Raw genomic sequence first — 23,775 nt, forward strand, 5'->3', positions numbered from 1 at the left:
TGATTCCCCCCTTGGGCTTTCGTGAACAATGCTACTGTGGACGTTTGTGTACAAGTTTTGGCACATATATTTTCCATTACCTTGGGTGTATGCCTAGGAGTGGAACTGCTGGACTATGTAGTAACTGTTTAATTTTTGAGAAAATGGCAGACTGTTTTCCACAGCAGCTATACCATTTGACTTTTCCATCAGCAGCTCCAATTTCTCCACCTCCTTGCTAATTCTTGTCAGTATTTATCTTCTGACAGCTGACAGGAAGTGTGAGGCGATGTCTCATCGTGGCTCTGACTTGCATTTCTCTGGTGAGTAACGATGTTGGGCATCATTCCATGCACTTATTGGCCAGTTGGATATTTTCCTTCGGGGAAATGTCCACCAGATCCTTTCTTAAGGACTTCTCAGTGGGATTATTTCTCTTTTTATTGTTGAGTTGTAAGAGTTCTTTATAGTTTCTGTATCCTGGTCCCTTATCTATGATTTACACATATTTTTTCTGGTTTTCAAATAGTAGAAGACTTCTCAACCCCAGCCTGTTGTATTTATTACAAGTAATTTGAACACAAACCAAGGTATGGTAGTAAAGAGAATTTGAGTATTTGGAGCTTGGTGTATAGATAAAATTCCATGAAAATGTAGTTAAAATGAGACTTGAAAGCCCTACGCCCCAGGTGAAGATGCAACATGAACCTGTACACACAAACACAGCTAGTGGAAGCCTCACCCCCACTGTTAGCACCTTTTCTAGGCCAATCCTGGAGGAAGAGACCAGCGAGATGTGTCTTTATGCCCCCATATCCCTGTGTGGCTATTGAGGAAATGCACCGGTCAGCCCAGCGTACGCAGAGGTGAATATTTATTTAATTCATATATAAATTTTACAGGATAGCCACAGTGCTATAAACATAGGCACATTTTATAAACTCATGGTACATTCATAAATCACTTCCTCACCCCAGTCCACTCCAGTCCCCTCAAGATAGAATGTCTAATATCTGTAAAACAAGGGCCAGAAAGGCCCCCACTCATTAATTGTAGAGGACTCCTGCCCATTAAGAGCGTTCCTTCTGACTTCAACCAAGCAGGGTCAACAAGCTTTTGGACAAAGCAACATGCATTTTTTTCTTTTTTTTTTAAGCACTTCAGTGCATCAATTGATACAATTAATTAAATGTCTCTGCCTGAATGTTTTTAAAATAGATTTATAGTTTTATTTCTCCTACTTAGTCAAATCAGAAAAAGAAACTTGATATCTGCATTCCTGTTGGTTTTCTTTAAATTCCCATGGGATGATTTAGAGATACGTCACCACACCACAGGGCTCACCTAATTAACAGTTGGGCAGCTTCCCTCAAGGTCTAGTTTAAGACATCAGTCATTAGGTTAGTTTGCACCTAAAAGAACAGACATCGTGAATTTAATAATTCATCAATTCAAACACGAGACAGATTGATCACAGAGGGAACTGGACAAAAACAAATCCCCCAAAATGACAGCTGACTTGTTCTCCGCACCCAAGTATGATCCAGACGTATGAGTCTGTGTTATTCACATCACTCATAACACACATCAAGACAAGATTAGAATCTACAGTGTGAAGCAATAACTGGTTGAATTCGAATTGAAGGAGAAAAGATGAATATTTGAATTGATTCATCATAGCTACTCTGATATACAGTTTAATTTTGAGGAAGAAAAATGATTTATATACACAATTCTTAGTAAAATTTTCTATTTCTTGCTAATATTTTAATTCAGAAAATGCATTGATTTTATTCAAATATATTTTTCTAAAATATAAATATTTAAATTAAACTTTTATAAATGCAGAGAATGTAGTTTCTTTTGACCCCCACCCAGATAGTAATCAGTCTAAAACTCAAGTGATGAAGAAACAGTATTTGTAATTATGATCATTTTAATGTCTATAAATATATAATAAGATCTTTGCAACTTAATTATGAGTAATTAACTCACACTTCATGTGGTACTGAGCACCTTAGATTACATATTATTGAATTAAACTATTGGCATTAATATCTTTATTTTCATGTTATTTACAATACACAAGTATAGTTCTCTTGTATAACAACATTCCAGTGATTTTGAAAATATATCATGAAAGAGTGTGTTACAATTTACAGATGCATCAAAGCTTTCCTACAACATTGAGGCTGGGACTTAACTCTTCAGCATTTTAAAATAGGAAACAAAACAAAATCAGTGTTAAAGCTATGTTTTCCAAAGTGATAGTTTTGTGTGTGTGTGTGTTTAAACACTAGTTTCATAAGATGTCTTAGAAAGTAGTTCTGTAGATGTGTTAGGAATGACATAGGATCATCCCTATGTGTTAGGATCATTTCCCCTGCAGAATTGCAATGTGCAATAAAGTCTTTGAAGAGGGTTGCAACCATGAACTCTTAACATTTTTTAATGCAGTATGTAACAGTTTTTGATTACTAACCCTTTTATTTCCCTCCACACAAAATACCATTCAGTCAATACCATTTGGAACTTGAATTAATGTTACTTGTATTACTCTGGGGAAACACCTATCTAAAATAAAATGCTGGTCTAAAGTAAAACCCCATAAACACATGTATCTGAGTGAACAAAATCACTTTTTAAAGCTCTCTGAAAAGACACAAATCTAACCTGGAACGTTTGTCTGTGTAAACTACAGAGGAGAGAAGAGTTGCAAATACAGAAATTCTAGAGCTAATTTTCAAGATTTGAGGAAAATTACTTTAAAAGCAAATAACAGGTTGTTTTCAGTGAATGTGTTTTGAAATATAAAAGCAAAAGTGTTAAATCAGTAAGACTGTGCTGTCTGGGACCTCCCTGCTGGCTCAGACGGTAAAGTGTCTGCCTACAATGCAGGAGACCCGGGTTCGATCCCTGGGTTGGGAAGATCCTCTAGAGAAGAAGTTGGCAGCCCACTGCAGTGTTCTTGCCTGGAAAATCCCATGGACAGAGGAGCCTAGTGGGCTACAGTCCATGGGGTCACAAAGAGTTGGACACCACGGAGCGACTTCACTATGCTGTCTGAAAATATTCTTGTAGAAAAATATCAGGTCATTATATTATTTCCCTGGAATTCCAAAAGAGCTGTGAGTGCTATTCATGGGTTTGGTTATAACGCTGGCTCTCTGTGTAGAACCCAGCATTAAAGAGAATCATATAAGGCTCTATTACTTGCTTGAAAATGCATGCATACAGCACAGGCAGAAATAAGGGCCAATACATTGCTCAGCACTTCCACTGAAAACCACAAAATGGGTATAATTAGTTACCTGCCGTGAATTATTATATATATATATCTGAAATGACAATCTTTTTAAAAAAAATCCATGATTTGCTTTCTATAAATAAAGCTCTAAGTCAGGCTCTAAAATAGCAGGCCTTGGTATGAGTGTAGCCCCAGAATTAATTCTTTCACGCAAACCACTCTTCAGCAAAGCTTTGCAACTTAAGCAGTCTACTCCGGCTCAGAATCTACTGGCTTACAGCTAAGTATCTGAAGCGTTAATTCCCACTCATCATATGCTCACAAGAACACTGCAGAATCATCCTACATCACTGAAAGGTAATTCATTAAGAAAAAGTAACAGCTGTTTCATACTTAAATAGAAGGTGGGTTTCCATTTGAGTACTTTCCTTACCAGTGAAGTCAACTCAGTTAGAAGTAGGAAATAGAGCACAGTAAAACCAGGGGTGCTTACTCCTGGGGTGGGGAAGGGGGAGGTGGAAAACATCCTTTTCTCGTCTGTTCAGCCCTGGCTTAGCGGCTGAACCAGTTGCCTAGAAACTGTATGGTTAAGAGCCGCACATGCTGTTTCAGTAGCATGTCCTTGATTGGCATTATGTAAGAGCTATGCTGTGTATTTCCAATCAGCCTCACCTCTCTACCCTTTTACTGTGCTAAAAAAACAGTTTCACTCTGAGAGTCCTTGCGGTGTTTTCTGAGAGTACCCTTTGTAGCTGCGAAACTGAGGGGAAGCCGGACGCTGCTGCTCGGGGCTCGGGGTCTGAAGCTGATGTGCTTCTCCTGGTGGTCACTGCGGATGCTGTCCGACGCGACGCTGTCCTGGGGGCGCCGAAGCCGCCTCTGCTCAGAGGTCATTCGCCCCTCTGCTCAGGCCACCAATCCCAGTCTTGTGATCTTAGCTGACAGGAAGGAATGGAGGATGAAGACAATTGGCTTAGGGCAGGAGTGCAGGTCCAGTTGCTGAAATTTAAAAAGAAGAGAACAGGAAAAATTTTAAATGAATGCTTGACACAAAATACTGATTTACACATCAAACAGAGCCAAGCACTTTCTGCTTTTAAGCGTTAACTGGAGCAACTGTGTTTTTAAATCCTTGCCCCCCAATGAGATTAAAAAAAAAAACAACTCTTTGAACTTACTCCTTACATCTCATATATCTTATTTCCCAAAATAAGTTCTGTGAAATTTATACAAACCAATAGTGTACATATCAGTGCTGCTCTTGACTGTCTAAACCTTTTATCTTTGGTATCATGATTATTTATGTTGGATGAGGTACAGCATGAGGCAGTGCTGTTTCCCATCGTAGATCTGAGTCCTGGTTCTAACACTTTTCAGGTGTGTACATAATCTTGGACAATTCATTTAAAAGTATTCTCAGTCCAACCTAACTTACAGGGTAGAGTATTAAAATGAGATACTGCAGGTGGAAATCCCTCGCAAACCAGAAAATACAGCAGCTACACTGCGTGCAGCCGCTGCTCACAGCCCGGGTGTCGTAAGCACCTCCAGCACTGTCTGCTGAGGCTCCTTCTGAAGGCGGCTTTTTCCTGCGTGTCCCTCTAGAGCCGGCACAAGGTCAGAGCCTACCAGGCTGAGATTTTAATCACCTGACCTAGTTCAAGAGCATTGTGTTGCTCCTAATTCTTTTTTTAATCTCATTTTTTATTTTTCTTTTTATTGAAGTATAGTTGATTACAGTGTTGTTAATTCCTGTTGTACAGCAAAGTGATTCGGCTATACACATATGTACATTCTCTTTTTAATACTCTTTTCTAAGATGGTTTATCATAGGATATTTTTGTGACGGGGATAACTGTTCTACAGTGCGGTGTGAGTTTCTGCTGGCCTCGGGAAGCATCGGCTCTAAGGACACAGACGTCCCTCCCACCCCTCTGGGGCACCACAGCACCTGGCCGGGCCCTTGCGCCTGCCCGCGCCGTGCCACAGGCTGTCTGCCCATGGCAGTGCGTACGCCAGGGCCACTCTCTCGTCCCCCTCATCCCCAGCTCTACTCTGATGCTGGACAATAACAACCTGACCACAGTAACATCCGGCAAAGTTAAGTTGTACTTAGCATGAACCAGGCACTGTGTGAATATTTTCTGTACGTTATCTTAGTGACTTCTTACAGAATGCCCATGGGATAGCTACTGTTACTATATCTTAAATGCGAAACTAAGATCTGGTGAAGCTATAAAACCTTCTAAGACCATACAGCTTACAGGAAAGAGAAAGCATGAACTCAGAGGCAGGTCTGTCTGATGCCAGGCTCTGGGCCTAACCACCGCCGCCTCTCGTGTTTTGGTGGCACCCGTGTTTGCAGCGCTGCGTTTGTGTGCTCAGCACTCCTCTAGTTTGCAGTGAGGGGGGCTCCTCTTATTTCGGAACACGGGCTCTGGAGCAAGTGGGTTAGTCGCCCTGTGGCATGTGGGATCTTAATTTCCAGACCAGGGATTGAACCTGTGTCCTCTGCATTGGCAGGCAGATTCTTAACCACTAGGCTGCCAGGGAAATCCACTTCACTACCATATTCGCTTTTACTAACACAGAATGTAACTTTTCAAACTAACCTTAAAGATGACCTACTTCAGTCCGTATGTTTTCTAGATGGGGAGACTCAGAGCCAAAGAGATAAGAGGACTTGCCCAGGACATGTGATGAGTTAGTTCCAGACTCAGAAAGACGCAGGGGTCTCTTGACCCTCAGTTTATTGCATTTTCTACCACTCGCCTCTGCTCCCTTCCCTAGCACCTGCCTCGATCCTGGGAAAGGTGTATCTGAAACTGAGCTGCTCAGACTAACATATCGACAGCAGAAAAATCAGTCCTTCCTAAGTTTTCAAGTCAGGTCGCAATTACAGGCAGAAAGACCAGTTTAGACCTAAGTTATTTTTCCTCACTGGCAAAAAGCCTTTAATTTTCCAGCCATGGATAAAAAGCAGAAGACTTCTTGGGAGGCTTTAGCAAAAGGTGCCCAGCACCTTTAGCTAAAGTCACCTTTTGCAAAAAGTGCCCAGTTGGGTGATGGATAGAGGAGCAACTGAACCGGAAGCATTCCCAGGAAAATGGACCTGCTAATCACTTCTTTCTTTCCAAAGTGGTGCTTCAGACTGAATTTACTGATTGCAACACACAAATAAACAACAACAAAATTCTATAAAATCCTGTGGATCCACTTTAAATGTTAGGAAAATGACTAGCTGGAAGTTGTTCTTAGCAAGTAAGTTCAGACCTCCTTCCGCCCCATGGCACCAACTTCATCGTGACTCCTGTGGAATGGCATGACCCCAGCGGAAGAAGTCTGGTGCTGCCCTGGCTAGCAGTGTTGCCTGCCCTGGAACACGCAACACTGAGATTACAGGCGTGCAGCTAGTGGTAAAGAACCCGCCTGCCAGGAGATGCAGGAGATTCGAGCTAGATGCCTGGGTCAGGAAGATCCCCTGGTGGAGGAAATGGCAACCCGCTCCAGTGTTCCTGCCTGGAGAAGCCTGTGGACAGAGGAGCCTGGCAGGCTACAGTCCACGGGGTCGCAGAGTCGGACATGACTGAAGCGACTCAGTACCCACAGAAACCCTTTCTTTAATTTTTAGTTATTTATTTTGACTGCACCGGGTCTCAGTTGTGGAGCGTGGCCTTTCCTTCGAAGAGACGGGAGTGGGGGTGGGAGGGTTGCTCGGTTGTGCCCGACTCTGTGCGACCCCGTGGACTGCAGCCTGCCAGGCTCCTCTGTCCGTGGGATTCTCCAGGCAGGAACACTGGAGCGGGTTGCCGTGCCCTCCTCCAGGGATCTTCCTGACCCGGGGGTGGAACCCCCGGCTCCTAAGGTTCTTGCACTTTAGGCAGATTCTTCACCAGGGAAGCCCCGGGGGAGGGTGGGAGAGTCACACAAGCCTAAGAGCTGAGTTGCAATGACTGGATCTTATTGTTAGAGATTTGTCTCTGCACTGTATGTATCCACCCCCATCTAGGTTATCAAGTATGAGTCAATAAATATTTGCTGACTAAGCCAGTGACTAGGAAGGACCTAGACTGAGACCGGCTTTTCCAAATCAAAGTCCTTTTTTGCAGCTTTACATTTCACGGCTTAAATGAGATGCCGTGTCTTCCTGAGAACCACCCGTGCTAGAAAGTGGAGGCAAGTGTGACTTCCACACTTCAGAGGAAGTAGAGTGATGTATTTTTTCATTATGGTAGTCGGTAACATCGCAGGAAATCATGATTTTAAATACATGGGCAGCCTGCAATGATAGAAGAAGTACAGATGTCGCCCCGACTGACAAAGTCACCGGTTTTGCCGGATGCCTCCTGACAGGCACTCACAGCTCCCGGTCCTTGTCTGGTCCTCTCTGCGCGGAGGAGCTGACCAGCATTGCTGGGTTTGCTGGCTGCCCCTTCCCCTCTGGGCTCTTCACCTTCTGCACTCCTGAGACCTCGGAGACCATGGGCAGGACCGGCATTTTACATCCGTGTATCCCTGACACCTCACACAACGCCCAGTTTAGATCAGATGCTTTTAAACAATGAATGGTACATTTTGACGGTGGTGGGGCCCTCTTTGAGAAGAACTGAATGCTGACTATATAAAGGATCCTTTCCTTTGACTCAAACATTTCTGTAATATTCAAATGAGACCAAAGTAAAGGGCTGAAAAAATTGGATGCCATCACTATTTTGCAAGGATCCATTAAGACATGAACCTGTAAATACTTTGTTAATAATCAAATGTTAAATGAATATAAGGTAGTATTATGTTTGCGAGCCAGTATGGGTGAGTTGCATAAGGAAATACACGAAGTCACAGTCTAAAGAAAAGTGTACTTACAAGCTCTCCATCTTTGCCTCCAAAATCTAAATACAGCATCCTGATTCCATCATCTGAAGACATTTTCAGCTTTTCATAAGGAGCCTGTATGATTGTCTTGGGGAAGGCCCCCTCCTGTGGTTCAGTGGTAATCGAAAATCCATTCTCATAATGTATGGTCAGCCGGCACTCCTGGTTTTTGTAGGTGCAAGCTGAGAGAAAGACAGAGAAGGAAGGGTGAGTGATGAGCAGTGGAAGGGCGTCCCTTCTCCCTGGCACTTAACCTCGTCTCCCCACCCCCAGGCCCAGCCACAGAGCTGCTTTCTAAAGTTAAAAATTAATAATGTGCATGAAAGTATTCTTCTTAGATTATGATATTGTCATTTAACTTGTCCCGTGAAATGAAGGGAAATAAACAGAAAGAAATTCCTTTTGCTGAGATTTACTGCATTTTATCTGGGCTCTAGCCCTAATGTAACCATCTGATTTGTATCTAGGGAGACAGGTGTTCCAATGGCCTTGTCTCAAGCTGGAGAAAGAACTGACCCTAAAAAACCATGTATTTGGCTGCACTGGGTCTACATTGCAGCTCGAGGGGTCTTCTCTGTAGCCGGGGGGCTTCTCTCTGTTCTGGCATGTGGGCTCAGTGGCCCCCAGGGATGTGGGGTCTTAGTTCCCCAATCAGGGATTGAACCCGAGTCTCCTGCGTTGCAAGGCAGATCCTTAGCCACCGAACCACCAGAGAAGTCCCTGACATTTTTTATTTAGAGTAAGCTACCTCTGATCATTGTCTTCATCATACACACAGACAGACAGACAGACACACACACACACACACACACACACGCAATCTATAAATGAATCAATCATCAATCAATTAATGCAGCACCTGTCACCCAATGAGAAGCAATCACTACCCCAGTGACATTACCCAAGTTAACAAAACCACATGTAAGAAGCCAGCAGCGAGCTGTTAAAAACCAACCTGAGTTTTCATTTTAAAAAGTCAAAGCTCCTTTTATAAACAGAAAGGACAGCTTTTGGAATTTCCCTGATGATCTGATCATCGTGGGTCCTGGAGAAGCGGCTGCTGCAGATCGTGGTGTGAGGAGCAGCTTCTAGAAGGAGCCGCGTCCCCCACCGCCCAGGGTGCAGTCAGCCTCGGCTGCTGTGCGCAGGGGCCCCCGATCCCAGAGAACAACAGAACCTCCCCATCAGGTCATGCGCCAGCACTCATCCGGGGCCCACGCTGCCTCTAGGAAGAGACCAGCCCTTTCCGATTAAGAGCAGCGGGCCTGCCTCCCGATTCCAAGTTTCTGTTAGGGAGACCTGTGAGTGTTAAAACCCTCCACCAAAGCGTTCTGGAGGGAATTCCCTGGCAGCCTGATGGTTAGGTCTCCTGTCAGGCCGAGGGTTCGATTCTTGGTTGGGGAAATAAGATCCCTCAAAACGCACAGCCCCCAAAATAAAGCAGAGTGTTCTGGTAAAGGTGATTAAGGAGCAGATTGGATTTTTTTTTTTTTTTTGTCTTACAAAACACCACACTGAACAGACCCTGGTAACTCAACTGGCTCTGGCCTTCATATACATCTGAAAGCTCTTTAGGGAAACCAAGACACGTCTTTCTGAGGGAGGCGCAAAGATGAAGACAGTATTGATTACTCTACACCATCACTAGCTCAGCTTTATAAACCGAAGTGAGTTTCACCCTACCGCCCCTGGGAAGCTTAGTATGAGTGAAAAAAGCGAAGCTCAGAGAGGTGAGCACGTCCCAGCCCGGCGGTTCCGACGCCGGATCCAGCCCTTCCCTCCACGCCGGTGTCCTGCTCCGGCGCAGGATGCGGAGGGGCCGGACAGGGATGCCCGCGAGAGACGCTCCGGGTCTTAACGCGGTGGGACAAACAGGCTGTCTCTCCGCTCTCAGAATGAAGAGGCTTTTAACTGGTTAAAACATATACCCTTTCCTTTCAAGCCCATCTTTCAACTTGTAACTAAGGGCTGACATTTTCCGAAGACGTCTTCTCTAATGGAGCTGCGAGTCCTGGGCACAGGCCCGTGGCAGCTCCCACATGTCCTCTCGGGGGCCCTGGACCTCCACCGCCCGTCTGCTTCACAGATGATCAGCCCGCAGCGCGGAGGCAGCACAGCTACAGTGATGGCTTCCCATCTTTTTATGTTTGTTTTAATGGAGTATAACTGCTCTACATTGCATTATTTTTTGCTGTACAATGCAGTGAATCAGTTATACACACACATACCCCCCTCCCTCTGAGACCTTCCTCTGACCCCCAAACCCCATCCCACCCGCCTGGCTGACTGCAGGGCACGCAGCTGAGCTCCCTGGGCAGAGCGCAGGCTCTCAGCGGCCCCGGCGTGCACACAGTCGTGCGTGCGTGTGTGTGTGTGTGTGTGTGTGTGTGTGTGTGCGCGCGCGCATGTGTCTGAGCCGCTCTCCCGGCTAGTCCCCGCCGCTGTGTCCACACGGATGTTCTCCATGTGTGTGTCTGTCCCTGCCCTACGCACAGGTTCATCTATACACGGCTTCCTGCTTTGAATCTTCATTTTTGACACCGTTTAACGTTGCAGAATGTGGGCAACTGGGCTCTAAACGTGTTTTTCCCCTTTCCTCTATGTTTGAACTTTAAAGCTATGCCACTGGATGGTCTAATTAACTGATCGTGATTCCTTTTAATTCTAATTGACCCAAAGTGGTATTTGTGGCCTTGAGATAATGGACTCGGTTATCTAAAGGCGCTCTTAATCTACACAGGATAAATTGAACGCATTATCAAGCTAACTGAGGCTCTGATGAAAACGCCAGCCCCTCCTTCCAGCTCCCTGCAGGCATCTTTGCATCTGAAACTGGGCTTCGGCCATTTCCATAACTCCTCTCACACCGTTCCACTCGCTCAAGCTGCACAATTCTTTGTTGTTTTCCTTGGGTTGGTCGATCAACAGCCTCATTGTTTTTCTGTCAAAGTAGATTTCAGCTTATAGAGAGAATTTTATGAAATGTGTGGACTGTAAACTAAACCAACCCCCTCTGGCCACTTTATTCTTTCCTAGAACACTCCTGATTGTTGTTAGGAGTCTGGACTTCTCTGCTAGCATACATACAACTTCAGGAAATTTCGTTTTCAGGTGACTTGAGCCTTTACCATTTCTCACGTTCAAAACTCTAGTTTTGCTTACCAGACAGAATACGTATCAAAAATGAAAACTTCAGTGACACATCAAGAAACATTTTCAAAAATGCTGGAAAATATTGGGAGTACTAACCATCTTCAGGATAACTTTTAAAAATAACTTTATTGATTGATTGATTTCTGGCTGTGCGGGGGCTTCGCGGCTGAGAAGCTTTTCTCCAGTCGCGGTGAGCGGGGCTCCTCCGCCTTGCAGCCTGCGCGCCTCTCATCGGGGGCTCCTTCTGGCAGCGTGCGCGCTTCTCATCGCGGGACGTCTCTTGTTGCCGAGCACAGGCTCGCGGGCTCGTGGCTTCAGTAGGTGCAGCACGGGGCTCAGGACTGTGGCCTCCGGACTCCAGAGCGCACGCTCAGGAATTGTGGTGCATGGGCCCAGCTGCTCCTTGGCATATGGACTCTTCCTGGACCAGGGATCGAACCCATGTCTCCTGTATTGGCAGGTAGATTCTTCACCACTGAGCCACCAGGGAGGCCCCAGGATAGTTTTTAAAAGATGTTGATCATCTCAGAGATGCTGCAGTAGAAAGTCTACAAAATATCTGGTTTTTCGTGTTTGCACAAATGAAGGAAATGTGGAGAAACCCTGCTGCATGTTGATGTGTAACCCGTCTTTTATTTATTTACTTTTAAGTTCATCTCACACACTAGTAAAGTAATGCTCAAAATTCTCCAAGCCAGGCTTCAACAATACGTGAACTGTGAACTTCCAGATGTTCAAGCTGGTTTTAGAAAAGGCAGAGAAGCCAGAGATCAAATTTCCATCATCCGTTGGGTCATCAAAAAAGCAAGAGAGTTCCAGAAAAAAAACACATTTACTTCTGCTTTATTGACTATGCCAAAGCCTTTGACTGTGTGGATCACCACAAACTGTGGAAAATTATGAAAGAGATGGGAATACTAGACCACCTGATCTGCCTCTTGAGAAACCTGTATGCAGGTCAGGAAGCAACAGTTAGAACTAGACATGGAACAATAGACTGATTCCAAATAGGAAAAGGAGTACGTCAAGGCTGTATATTGTCACCTTGCTTATTTAACTTATATGCAGAGTACATCATGAGAAACGCTGGGCTGGAAGAAGCACAAGCTGGAATCAAGATTGCTGGGAGAAATATCAACCTCAGATATGCAGATGATACCACCCTTATGGCAGAAAGCGAAGAAGAACTAAAGAGCCTCTTGATGAAAGTGAAAGAGGAGAGTGAGAAAGTTGGCTTAAAGCTCAACATTCAGAAAACTAAGATCATGGCATCTGGTTCTATCACTTCATGGGAAATAGATGGGGAAACAGTGGAAACAGTGGATGACTTTTTTCTGCAGGAAGATGAAATAAGACTTTTCATAATCAAACCCCTAGGTTCCATTTTAGTAGAGCATTACTAAATGTACTAATAACATCCAGTAAAAATCACTCGTGAACATCCCTTTAATCTCCCATAAAGTGTAGTTCTCTCCCATGTCTCAAGAAGCCTGGCATCACTGTTCTTTTTTAAGCTTTTAAAAAAGTGTTTAATTAATTAATTAATTTTTGGCTGAACTGGGTCTTCATTGCTACTCTTGGCCTTTCTCTAGATGTGGTGAGAGGGACTGCTCTCTAGGTCCCATTTTAGTAGGGCATTACTAGTGTCTTAATTTAGAAGAATTTGAAATGTATCTCTGAAATTTAAGTTTACCTCTGGAATTTTAAGTACCCCAAGAGGAGCCAGTAATGGAATCTACAATGAGGCCATGATGCAGTGGAGGGTGCCCCCTCCCATAAGGCTGTGACATCAGGAGCCCAAAGCCGGGTGCGCACCTGTGCTGACCTCCGCAGTGAGCTCCGCCGAGTTGTGACTCCCCTGTACTATGCTCCGTGTCCAGTGTGAGAGGTCCCTGCTGACCTCGGCCCTGAAGAGATGCGTTTCAATTCCCTGCTGAGTACCAGTTCGCGTTGCAAAAGACAGATCCACACCAGCCTGGGGTGATCCTTTTCCTGGACCGGAATGGACCAGCCTGTTGAGAAGAAGAGGGAGAAATGATCAAAATGGAAGCTACGGTATCCACCTGACACGTCACTTGAGAAAAAGCTCCAGCTGGTGATTTGCTTGAGTTGCTCTCACTTTTCTGATCTGGAACCCGAGGATCCAGGATACCCTAACGCTCACAATGGTTTTCTGCCCCCTCCTCACTCAGGTCCTCACCCGTGGTGGAGGGAGATGAATACAGCAGCCAAGAGCTGGGCATCGGTTGACTGTGCAGACACTTAGACCAAAAAGGAAGATACGGAAAGGACTGAGAGAACAATTTTAAATGGTGTGTAACCCCCACCCCCACCGCTAATACATATGACCCAGCACAAGCGTGAGACAAGAAAGGAAATCTGTTGTTTTCTGAGTTGGATTTAGCTCCCTCCCCCGCCCCCACACACACCATTTTTCTTGTACTCTGGAGTATCTGGCTGCAGAGAAATGTACTTCTGGGTGTGCATTTCTCATGCACTCAGTCTCCAAATGCAAGCAGCAGACAACCATGCGACTCAGCTAAAGAAGTAGCAATCTGTGTGTCTGTGTAAAGCTTGAAAAAGAGGGCTTCCCTGGGGGTCTGGTGGTCGAGAATCCACCTTGCCTTGCAGAAGACACCAATCCGACCCCTGGTCCAGGAAGATCCCATGTGCCTCGGGGCAACTAGGCCTGTGAGCCACACCACGGAGGCCTGCAGCCCCGCCTCCAGAACGAGAGAAGTCCCACAGCAGAAGCCGGAGCGGCAATGGGAGAGCAGTTCCCGCTCCCGCACTAGAGGGCGCCCCAGAGCAGCCACGGAGACCCCGCACAGCCAAAATAAAAATGAACCATTAAATAAAAATTTTTGAAAAGCTTGAAGAAGCACAATGATGCTGGACTTCTTCAGACATGCAAGAGAAGTGCATTTAATGGGAGATTAAAGTGATTTTCAAAAGTGATTTTTACTGGACGCGATTTCACACTGACTTTAGAACATACATTCAGCATAAAACGTGACTCCCACGGTCCATCCATTCTAACAGGCCAGGGGAAACAGGGCAACCGGTCTCGGGTGCTGCCTTCTGAGAAGGGCTGGCTCCTCCCTGTCACTCGCCCCGTTTAAACACTCAGATCTCTTATGCTTTCTCCTTCTCCTCCATATCCAACCTCCTTTTGGGAGAGACTCTCGTATCATTAATTTGCAGGAGAGCATGAGTACAATGTAAGAAATGTTACTTGTCTCCAGGATATTTGCATTTTCAGCCTTTTCTTTCAATAGGGAAAGAAACAGTTCATCAGTTGCTAGTGGAATTCCAGGTGTTATTCACTTGGTGGATGGGAGAGTTCTTTTCGTAGGCAAAGGGGTTGTTACCTCTGTATTAAAAATTGTATGGAAGAAGTCCAAAAGATTATTTTCTCTTGCAAGCTTAAATACTGTAGACCAAAATTGTCAGTAAAATAAAACCTACTGTAGCCCACTGAATTTCTACTGACAAGCTCCTATAACTCTGAGGAGCTCTCTTTTACTTACAAAGTTGAAATTCAGTGGGAGGGGTGGTTTGCAATGCTGACTTGAAGAAAAAGGTTAATTGAAAAAGGCTTTTGATTGAAGATAGAGAAGGTAGAAACGATAAAAAATGTTGGCAAGAAAGTGGAGAAAGGGGAACCTTTGCACACTGTTGGTAGTTATGTAAATTCATGCGGCCACTACAGAAAAGAGCAGGAGAGTCCTCAAAATATTAAAATTAGCACTACCAAAGGACCCAGCAGTACTACTGCTGAGAATATATCTGACGGAAGCAAAATCAGTATCGGAAAGAAATATCTGCACCCCAAGTTCACTGCAGCACTATTTATAATAGCCAAGCTATGGGAGCAACCTGAGTGCCCATCTGTGGATGAATCGATAAAGAAGATGTCATGCATATATTCATAATGTAATATTATTCTGCCTTAGACAAAAAAGGAAATTCTGCCATTTGCAACCTTATGGATGAATCTGGAAGCATTATGCCAACCGAAATAAGCCAGAGAAAGAGATACTGTATGACGTCACTTAGACTTGAAATTTGCTAAAAATAAAATTTGCAGGAAAAAAGGTAACGATGTGAGGTGATGGATATATTAACTTGATTGCAGTAATAATTGCATAATGGATATGGGCAGGAAATCATCATGGCATACATTTATTTGCCAGTTTTGCCTCAACAAGAAGTGACTATAAGAGACAGAGTCTCCCTGCAGTTTGCTGAGAGGAGCCCAGGACGCTGTGACGGGAAGTCTGCTGACACCGCTCCTCCTCGCCCATCCCAGGGATTTCACGTGTGGAGACCAGCTCATCAGGAGGAAGCAGAGCGCTGTGTGATGAGAGTGACCGAGACGCTGCCTGAGGCTTCATCATCTGGGGGAGAGTAAATAAAACGAGAGCAATTCCCAAAAGTCTAATAGAGAATTTAAAGGGACTGAGGGTCGGGTAAAAATTCATTAAGAAGCAGCACGTAGAGAAAACACAAATTCACACTGTTTTCTTAGTTGCTCCGAAGTGTTTTTCTACTCAAAGGTGTTTATATTTTAGTCATTTCAAGAAATCTATCTGGGACTTCCCTGGCCATCCAGTGGTGAAGAGAGTCTGAGCTTCTAAAGCAAGGGTGCGGGCTCCACACCTGGTCAGAGAACTAAGATCCCACCGGCTGTGCAGTGAGGTCAAAAAATGAATAAATAAAAGTTGAAAAAAAAACACACCACCTAAAGATGGAAGTAAAATGAATGAAATAAAAAAGAGAAATATATCTAGTACTTCCTTTTTAAAATCTTAAAATCTGTGTCAGTTGGACATGGCTGGCAGGCTGCCTGGTAAGCTGAAAAGGGACACACGTTTGGGAGGAATAGCCACCTGCATTAGGATCCTCTTCTACCATTTAAGTTAAATGTTCTAAGAGTCATACTTCATCAAGGAGGGCTGTAAAGGTCGAGTGAAGGGTCTGTGTATGGTACCTAGTACAGAACCTAGATACGGTTTGTACTCAATAGATATTTCCATCCCTTGCCCCCGCCCTCAGTTTCCTTACTTAAGAAATGTGTTCCTGCCTCATACGACTAGGGGTAGGATTGCTGTGATGTGCTTCGTCTCTTAGACGTGTTTAACTCTTTGCAACTCCATGGATTGTAGCCCGCCAGGCTCCTCTGTCCATGGGATTCTCCAGGCAAGAATACTGGAGTGGTTGCCTTGCCCTCCTCCAGGGATCGTCCCAACCCAGGGATGGAACCCAGGTCTCCCGCATGGCAGGCAGACTCTTTACCATCTGAGTCACCAGGAAAGCCCAAGAATACTGGAGTGGGTAGCCTGTCCCTTCTCCAGGGGATCTTCCCAACTCAGGAATCAAACCGGGGACTTCGGCATTGCAGGCGGATTCTTTACCAGCTAAGCTACCAGATTAAATGTTAATATAAGAAAATATATAAAGGGACTCCTCTGGTGGTCCATGGTTAAGAATCTGCCTGCCAATGCAGAGGATAAGGGTTTGATTCCTGGCCCAGAAAGATTCCACAGGCTACGTGCAACCCAGCCTGTGCACCTCAAGCCTGTGCTCGCAATGAGAGAGGCCACCAGCACGAGAAGCCTGCGCCTCGCAGCTAGAAAGTAGCCCCCTTCCTGCGACCGGAGAAAGCCACACAGCAGCGAAGACCCGGCATAGCCAGAAAGAGACAGTTCTAAGAAGAAAGTACGTAAAGGACTTAATTCAGTGCTCAATGCGTCCTAGTAAGCGATCAGTAAAGGTTAGTTTCCTGACGATTGTCCTGCTCACGCTCTCACTTTCTATCCGCTTAGCTTCTACCCAAGGGACATCGACTTTGTCACAGTCCATGGCCAGCAGAAGCGTCACCTAGAGGCAGAAAACGGGAAGCGTCCCGTGCTCAGGCACTTCTCACCCAGACTTCTTTTCCTCCAGAGACACTAAAATTAAAGCCAATAATAACTGGAAAATGCAATTTGCTAGAAATTTTGCATTTGCTAAGTCTGGATGTAAGGAATGAAATCACTAACCCAGTACAGCAAGGATTGAGCAAGCCTTGTATGAAGCTGACCCACAGCGGGCACAGGACGTTTTGATGGGGAAACTCACTGTTATAGGAAATAATGATGGGAAAAAAGTGCCTTTGGAGGAAGGACTACTGGAGTACTTTGTTCTTTGTCTTATTACCAAATTCTCATTGACGAAGAAAAGGGAAGAGGAAAAACAGATTTTTCAACTAGCCAAGTGTGATAGCTCAGCTGGTTAAGAATCTGCCTGCCATGCGGGAGACCTGGGTTCCATCCCTGGGTTGGGAAGATCCCCTGGAGAAGGGAACAGCTATCCATCCCAGTATTCTGGCCTGGAGAATTCCATGGACTGTTTAGTCCATGGGGTCATAGAGAGTTGGATACAACTGAGCGACTTGCACTTTCAAGTGTGAGTTATCAAATATCTGTGTTAAAGAGCAAGTTGATTTGCCATGTGAAGAACAGCAGACATACTGAATTATGTGCTCTTTTGAGTATGTAAACTGAGGCAGAGTAAATTTTTTTCCCTGCTACTTAGTGTGCATACTGGTAACAAAAGGATACTCCTTCCAGGTGAAAATCAAACGACCTACATCAGATATCTACACAAGGCGCACAGGAACACATCCTCAGGATGGGGAACGGCATAGACCTAACAAACTATTTGTAAATATCTGTGAATGTGGGGAAATGCACCTATATTCACGGAGAGACTCTTGGTAAGCAGGGCTTCCCAGGCGGCTCAGTGGTAAAGAACCCGCCTGCCAATGCAGGAGATACAGGAGATGCAGATTTGATCCCTGGGTCGGGAAGATCCCCTGGAGGAGGAAATGGCAACCCACTCCAGTCTTCTTGCCTGGAGAACCCCATGGACAGAGGAGCCTGGCGGGGCCCATGAGCCATGGGGTCACCAGAGTCAGACACTACTGAGCACAGGTATGCAGCTCAGTGGGTTCCCCTGTGGCTCGGCTGGGGAAGAATCCGCCTGCCGTGCGGGAGACGCAGGTTTGATTCCTGGGTCAGGAAGATCCGCTGCAGAAGGGATAGGCTACCCACTCCAGGTTTCTGACCTGGAGAATTCCATGGACTGTGCAGTCCATGGGGTCACAAAGAGCGACTCTAACTTACTTACTAACTTACTACACAATTCAATGATATAAAACAGAAGCTTGCAAACAAATCCATTAAAATGTCAAGCAATTTTGTGGGTGGTTTTATTTCTACTTATTTTTTAAAAAAATTCTTAAAAATTTCTCTAAGCAATAAATAGCACACAATGTAAAGATTAGCTTTACAAGGCTATGGGACTAAAATGAACCCAAATCTTTCACTTTAATGTTTAGAATCAGGACTTCCATGGCACTGAAAAATATATACATTCTGACTTAGTGTGGAATACATTTTTTCTTTTTTTGGAATATATGTTTTGTTTGTTTAATGTTGGTGGCAATTCCGAGTCGGAATACTAGATGAAGTCATTTGCGCTGTCTTGCACTGGTTCCTGTCTTTTTTGTCTAAGTTGTCCATGTCTGGCTCCTGTTACCTGACATCCGCAGGCTGAGAAATGGCCTTTCTCAGGATGAAGCTAACTGATTCAGGTGGGGTGAAATCTACACTTGTGACCTCATTAACCCCTTAAGTGCACCTACTGGCCACCAGCAAATGAAACAGGAGAGAGCTGAGACCTGCTGGCAGAGCTTTCAGGGTCCTTTTGGATTCCGGGGTGCCCTGAGGGGCCTTCAGAGAGCCCTTTCCCTCTCCTTCTAACCGAGCATCAGAAACCACTGAGAACACAGTCTGGAGAAGAGAGAGAGGAATGGGAAGGCGGGAGGAGGCAGGCACACGCATCTGCAGCGTCTGTGCACCAGTCAGCTCTGCGGCCAGCGGCTCGGGGGCGGGAAGCGCTCTCACTGGGATGGAAGCGCTCTCACGGGGATGGACGTGCTCTCACGGGGCGGGAAGCGCTCTCACGGGGCTGGAAGCGCTCTCACTGGGATGGATGCGCTCTCACGGGGATGGAAGCGCTCTCACTGGGATGGACGCGCTCTCGCCTTGAGATCTGAGCCCTCTGCGGGCCATGTGAGAGCCACGCTTGGAGCAGAGGACTTGCTTCCTGGGATCTAGGATGAGCTGAGCCTGCCGGGGCTGGAGCCCGTGGGAGCTCCTGGGCGCCTCTCTGAGTGTGCGGTTCATTGCTCAGGTGTTCACACAGACAGGTTCCGGGTGAAGGAAGATGTTGGGGGATGCAGCTTACTGCTGACAGCTCAGCAAACTGCTGGTGCTCCAGAGCAAGCGTAGCATGGATCCCCTGAAGGTGGGTGCCCGTCCTCTGGACTCCACACATATCACCAATCCACTGCTTCAGAGCAGGGACTTTTTTCTTTTTTTTGGCTGCATGGCAGGTGGGATCTTAGTCCCCAGACCAGGGATCAAACCTGAGCCCCTGCGTTGAAACTGCAGGGCCTTAACCACTGGGCCGCCAGGAAAGTCCCCACCCTATGGCTTCAAGATCACCACCTCATCTCCGCTGATGTCCTTCAAGGCAGGAGGCTTGTCCCATCTCTCATGGATTCCCTAGTGTCTAGGATCCTACCTGACTTATGGTCACAGTTCAACACATACTGGCTGAGTAACTGCATGAACACAAGGTTTTCAAGACGTTTTTGAAACGTGAATTCAAGTAGAAGGTGAACACTATGCATGCGCACACACACACTTGACCTATTTTGAAATCCTTTGAAATGTGGGGCCACTGAAAAGTTTTTAATGGGCTCTTCACTTGCCGAGTGCATTTGGGAACACATTACAGTAACCAGGTTCGGGATATTATGTACCGAGTAAATGTCAGCTGGACATTAAGATTTTAAAAGTCATCACTTGGACGTTGGAAAAGGTAAGGCTAAGGATAGACTCTGTTGGCCTGACTTTCCCCCATACTGCCAGGAACGGTCTTTTTATATTCCTCCCAAGATTCTTTCCAAACATCTTTCCTGATCTGTAGTCCCAGGGGAAGACTCTGAAATAGCTATTATTTATCTTTCAATTATTTTACATTTTAAGTTATTTGTGTATCCTTAAAAATATGACCATCTGTTTCTTATCTGCAGCTGGGACTAAACTATAGCAACCCAGAAAATGCTGTCTCCCTAGAGAAGATAACTTTCTTACCCAACAAGAAAAAAGTACTGGTACCCTGGGACAAGTTTTCAAGCTGTAGTGCACACTCAATTTCTAAGTTTTCTCTGAAACGGCTTGAGAAGCCCAAGGACGTGTTTTGTTCCTGGTTACAAAATTCAGATACACATTCCCATGGTTGGAAGCAAAGCCACCAACTCCAGCAAGAGTTTACACTCCCTGTGAGTGAGTGTAGGAGTGCAGGCAGGTGAACAGATGAATAGGACTGTGTAACAGGAGACAGCGGGGCAAGAGAGGCAAGCCACCGGTGTCAGAGCACAGAGCTGGGAGCAGACACGCAGTCTTGGCTCTCAGCCAACTGTATGACCTTGACAAGTTTCCTTAAAAGAAAAAAATTATTTGGCTGCCTCTGGTCTTAGCTGCGGCATGTAAGATCTTTTCCTGCAGCTCATGGGCTCAGCTGCCCCACAGCTGAGGGATGTTAGTTCCTGGACCAGGGATCGAACCCATCCATGTCCCCTGCATGCAAGGTGGATTCTTAACCACTGGTCCACTAGGGAGGTCCCTTGACAAGTTTCTTGAGCTCTCCGTGCCTCGGGGTCTTCAGGTGCAATCTGGGATGGATCAGCAGTATGTTAGGATGAACTGGGTTTTAGGAATACTGTTTGAAACAGCACCAGGCACAGAATATACTGTAAGAATCATTATTATAATTAATTTGATCTGGGCAGGGCTTTTTATTTGGTTATCCCCTATTGTACACGTAGCACCTAGAACAATTCCAGGCACATGGCAGACACTCAGTAGGTATTTGTGAAATGAATGACTGAATGAACAACTGGAACACAAAGAGGACTCCTTTCCAAGAGGTTTGATTAATTACTGCTATGAGATATTACGACTTGTCTCCATTCTCTGACCCTCAACCATACCAAAGAGCACTTATGGCTCAATCCAAAGACCTTGGATTTGCACCCATTAAATGCTAATTTCCAGATTAAGTCATCCTGAAAAAATATGATCTGGAAAGGTAACTGGGATTGAATGTTGTATGAGATTAGCCTAACATCCATTTCCTGTTTCTGCTTCCAAATCCATCTTTAGCAACTAGTGCTTTCACTGGTGGCTCAGGGATAACACGGGAGATGCAGGTTGGATCCCTGGGTTGGGAAGATCCCCTGGAGGAGGAAATGGCAACCCACTCCAGTGTTCTTGCTTGGAAAATTCCACAGACAGAGGAGCCTGGTGGGCTACAATCCATGGGGTTGCAAAGAGTCGGACACACATGAGCACATATGCACTACTATCAATAAATAAATGGGTGCCTAACCCATCTATCTTTTTATCAGACAAAAAGAAAGGGTGAAATGTTTTAAAATTACGTCCTATGCCCAAAGCGGCGGATACCAGGAGGCTCAAAGAGGTTGTGTGATAAGCCCCCTTTCAAGTCAAATTCTCTGTCCAAGATTTTGGGAACTTGGCAGTAGAAGTAGCTGTCCTTGTGGGGACCAGCCCACAGGCTTCTCCACCAACAACGGAGGTGTGAGGTGAGACTGCATATCGTTTCTTGATCCTCAGACAGGCCCCTTTTGTCTGACTAGTTTCAAGAAAAACACAGAAACAGAAAACCCTACCTCACAAGGGATGCTTATGTACTAATTTAATTCTGGATAAGGCGTTAGAGAATGTCACATAAAATGTTCCATTAAAACATTATTATTAATATCCTTAATTAAAACCAAAACAGTTGCAGCACACAGATTCAGCCAAATTAGTAAAATTACAGATTAGGTAACCGGGTTGCTAAGCAGTATTACACCCTCATTTTCCTTAATTGCTGTAATTAGTATCTCCATGCATATGCCACGGTGCAAGCCACAGAAAAATAAAAGAGGAAGGAAAAGCAACTGGTCAGACCCCTTCGATAGTTCTGGTTCATCAGCTGGTCACCATAACTTAGGGCCCAACAGTCAACAGTCTCCAGGAAGAAGTGAAGGGGAAGAATACCTAATACTCCCGGAACCATCAGACAGGAGGGGCTGCCCAAGAACAAGCCTGTTGTTCCTCGACCAAGAATCACTGAACACCTGCCTGACTGCACCTTCTAAACTTCTTCCATCTAAACATGGTGGCAAAGGAACCAGGCCAGGTCCCATCTCTCAGAAAGGGACATCATTAGGGATACTGAGTGCAAGCCAAGACCTGTTAAACAAAGGAGAAGCAGACAGGAGCCCAGTTCCGACCAGGCTTATCCAGGTACATTTTCAGAGCCACGTGACCGCCTGCCAGGCATTCCCCGCGGCAGCACTCAGGACCAGCTTCGTGCTATGAAGTAAGGGGTTCCAGGTCCCTACGTCCATCTCACACGTCCTCCTCACACGTCCTCGTCCCTACAGACAAACCCACAAGTCTTTCTTAGCCCCGTCCTTATAGCTCAATGACTTTGGCGTAAGACACTAGGAGTCCTTGGTAAATGCAGGATCACGTGTAGGGTTAAAGAGATCCAATTCCTTTTCAGCCATTCATGCATTAACGCCAATTACTTTCTCCAATAATAACGACTGCTGGCGTTTATCCACCACTTATTACACCTGTTACGTGCTGAACGCTTACACTCACTGTAAGAGCAATTGAGAAATCCATCTTATCGATAACTGGAGGCAGCAGAAGTTACTGTTACTGCTTCCTGTAGATGAGGAGACTTGGATCCAGAGGAACTGATATCAATACTTTGCCCCATCGCAAGCAGAAGTCTCAGAATCTGACTCCTGGCTTGTCTGATTCCAAAGTCCACGAATCTCCTTGCTCAGCTAATCCGCCCCCCGTCCGAAGGGCTTCCGCACCGGCTCGAGCGGCAGCAGACACGCGGAGACACACGCGACGGCCGGTGCGCGGGCCAACCCCGCACTGCCGCCTGACACAACGTGGGTTCGCGGGCACGCGGGGAAGCCCGCGGAACATGCCCGCGTCCTCCGAGAGGGAGGGGCCTCCCAGGCTCAGAGTGAAAGCCACAGGCTGATTCTAATTTAGTCTGACAGATGCAATTGGGCAGCCTTCCCCAGTGGGAAGCATTCCTAAAACGTCTGCGCCTGCTTTTAGCACTCAGAAACAGGTTAGCTGCTAAGGCACCGAAGATTCCCCGAGACAAACGCTGCGCGTCTCGGCCCTCGAGTGACGTCAAGGGGAGCAGTGCGCGTTCCCGGGTTGCTTTTCTGCAGCTCCTCCAAACGGACAGGTCGGGAAACTGGGCTCAGAGCAGCGTCATTCTGTTCACAAGCTCTGTGCTTCTGAAACTTTCCCCAACCCCTGGGACTGGGTGGGCAGAATTTTTGGGCTACACTTCTAAAT

At 45.8% G+C, this 23,775-nt stretch overlaps 1 protein-coding gene and 1 non-coding gene across 2 annotated transcripts in view; one reads left to right on the top strand and one right to left on the bottom strand.

Moving 5' to 3' along the window:
- Nucleotides 1-836: 836 nt before the first annotated feature.
- The window catches only part of SNTB1 (syntrophin beta 1), a 238,777-nt gene continuing 215,838 nt past the window's right edge, over nt 837-23,775 (bottom strand). Inside the window, exons 5-7 of the mRNA XM_043879133.1 lie at nt 13,067-13,263; nt 8,090-8,280; nt 837-4,225 (exon numbers count right to left, since the gene is read on the bottom strand). Of these exons, the coding sequence (XP_043735068.1) occupies nt 4,133-4,225; nt 8,090-8,280; nt 13,067-13,263 (481 nt within the window). The 3' untranslated portion in view covers nt 837-4,132. The remainder of the gene's footprint in view (nt 4,226-8,089; nt 8,281-13,066; nt 13,264-23,775) is intronic.
- TRNAC-ACA lies at nt 2,836-2,907 on the top strand. Its single transcript has one exon. It is a non-coding gene; the product is annotated as a tRNA-Cys (tRNA).

Source organism: Cervus elaphus, chromosome 21 (assembly GCF_910594005.1).
Source record: "Cervus elaphus chromosome 21, mCerEla1.1, whole genome shotgun sequence".
Classification (NCBI taxonomy): Eukaryota; Metazoa; Chordata; class Mammalia; order Artiodactyla; family Cervidae; genus Cervus; species Cervus elaphus.